The 2,407-nt window shown below is 38.8% G+C and overlaps 1 protein-coding gene across 1 annotated transcript; it reads left to right on the forward strand.

Annotated features, from left to right (window-relative positions):
* Window positions 1-639: 639 nt before the first annotated feature.
* Window positions 640-2,271, forward strand: LOC121966945 (myocyte-specific enhancer factor 2C-like; the record flags this gene model as incomplete). The annotated part of the gene is made up of 2 exons (XM_042517013.1): window positions 640-841; window positions 1,903-2,271. Coding segments are annotated over 2 exons (442 nt in total), but the record flags the coding sequence as incomplete, so codon positions are not given.
* Window positions 2,272-2,407: the final 136 nt, after the last annotated feature.

A 2,407-nucleotide genomic window follows, 5' to 3' on the forward strand; every position in this document is an offset into this window, starting at 1 on the left:
AGTGGGGGCTGTGAGCTGGACTCGGGCCTGTGACTGCTGTGGCACAGCAGTGCTGTTATACATGGGGCGCCTGCTCAATCCACTAAGCCACTGGATGCCCCGCTGCTCTGATGTTTAATGTGCTGATGCTTGGCTGCTCCGATGGCGCCCTCTTATGGTTAAAATAGACACTGTTTGTTTTAAAACAACTGACATCAACTGACATCTATTAAAAGTGATGTATCGTGGTTCTACTATAGTCAACATCAAAAAAAAACATCAATGTGCAAAAAAGGTCAACTTAAGAAGTAAATATAAAAAAATTCAAAAATAATGAAATTCAACATAAAAAAGTCAACGTAAAATTAAATTCAACATAAAAAAAATCAACGTAAAAAAAATTCAACATAAAAAAGTCAACGTAAAAAAAAAATCAACATAAAAAAGTCAAAATAAAAAAAGGCAAAATAAAAACTCAGTGCTGAAAAACTCCCTTCATGTTGAAAGTTCGGTATTTTCCTGTAAAATCTGTGTGATGTGAAAGTGATGAACCAGGAGAATTATCTCACGAATGATCAAATTTTTGCAGATACATTTTTCTTTCTTTTGACTGAATGTTTCTGCTCTAAAGCCAGTCACGTCCACACGAAATCACTGAAGTTTTTATTGTTTGTTTAGTTTTTGTGTTGACGTGTCGTGTTTGTGTTTTCGTGTGCAGACGCTGCGTAAGAAAGGTTTAAACGGCTGCGACAGCCCCGACATCGAGGCCGACGACTCTGCAGGCCAGAGCCCAGAGTCTGAGGACAAATACCGAAAAATCAACGAGGACATCGACCTGATGATCAACAGACAGAGACTCTGTGTGAGTTCCCGTCAGCAGCTTCACACGCAGAAAACGCTCTTCAGTCATCAATCTCACATGACGCTGAAACGGTTAATCTAAAAACGAGGCTTTATTTGATATTAAATTGACTTCAATTAATGTTTCAAAAGTCAGACATGGGGAGTTAGATTTTATAAATTGTTTTTCTTTAGTTGCATGTAATCTCTAAATGACATAAAATGATCTTTTTTGTTGTTGATACTTTTAATAAATTCCTTTTTTTTGAACTCGTCATGAGAGTGGAAACTCACGTGTCTCGCTTTGAGCTGCAGGAGACACAGAATACTGCAGCTGATACCACCAAACAGGACCAAAACGTGACCAAAACGTGACCAAGACGTGACCAAAACGTGACCAAAACGTGACCAAAACGTGACCAAGACGTGACCAAAACGTGACTTCCTCTGACCTCTGAAGACAGTGTGAGTTTTTGGCTTCACACCTTTCACAAGCGTTTTAACCATTTTGGCAAGAAATGCCCCACAGATTAGTAAAACATAACAAACAAAATGACTGGAAAAAATGTTGGAGAAATATTACAAAATAATTTTTAAAAACTATGGAAAAAAAATCCAATAAACTGTATTTATTATGTTACAGGAAAAAAACATAAACTTTTATTTTTTATTTTTTATTGACTGCACTTTTATCAGGTCATTTTCTTTTCTTTTTTCTTTTTTTTTGTTTTATTGCTTCTTTTCTGGTAATTTTCATATAATTTCTTCCTCATGTCTTGTTGTGTTTTGGGTTGTCTGTTCGCTCACTGCCTTCTTCCCGTGTTTTTAATATAATTCAAACCGGTTTGCTCCGGTTTCAAAGGGTTCATAAAAATGTAATAAATAATAAAATACTAAAAATAAATAAAAAGACAGACAGCTCTGAGTGAGTTTTGCAGTCGATCACTGAAACACGACACAAACCTAAAGCAAAACTCTCGTGATTTCCTCCCACATTGGAAATTTGGAAACGTTTTTGCTGTTGAGCCGGATAAAGTGTGTGTTTGATGACATTAACCGGCCGAACTGTCCCGACTCGTCCAGCAGGGTCTGCTCCCCTCCAACTACGACATGGGCGTCTCCGTCCCCGGCAGTAACCCCGGCGGCCTGCTGTACTCTCACCCCGGGATCAGCTGCGGTTTGGGGAACCACAACCTGCTGCCCGTCTCGCACACACACACGTCCCTGCAGAGGAGCAGCATGTCCCCTCAGCGGCCCCCCAGCGCCGGAAACGCAGGTACCAGAGCAGACGGTCGGCCCCGAGAAGCATTAAAAACTTCGTAATCAGCCTTTACATCGATATTTTCCTCCTTTGCTTCGATCATAACGAGATAAAACTAATTAAATTATGCAGAAAACTTTATTGACTCGATGTCCCCACAATGTTTCACCTCAGGAGCAAAATCTTTGAACTTTGATTTTCATTATTATTGAACCACAACGGCGCAACTCCAAATATTGAGTCCGACAAATTTGTTTTATGATATATTGTGACTTTTTTATGCCTTTTTCTTTCAAAAAAATTATTGACAATCTACAATTTTTTTTT

This window comes from Plectropomus leopardus, unplaced genomic scaffold, assembly GCF_008729295.1.
Source record: "Plectropomus leopardus isolate mb unplaced genomic scaffold, YSFRI_Pleo_2.0 unplaced_scaffold26390, whole genome shotgun sequence".
Taxonomy (NCBI): Eukaryota; Metazoa; Chordata; class Actinopteri; order Perciformes; family Serranidae; genus Plectropomus; species Plectropomus leopardus.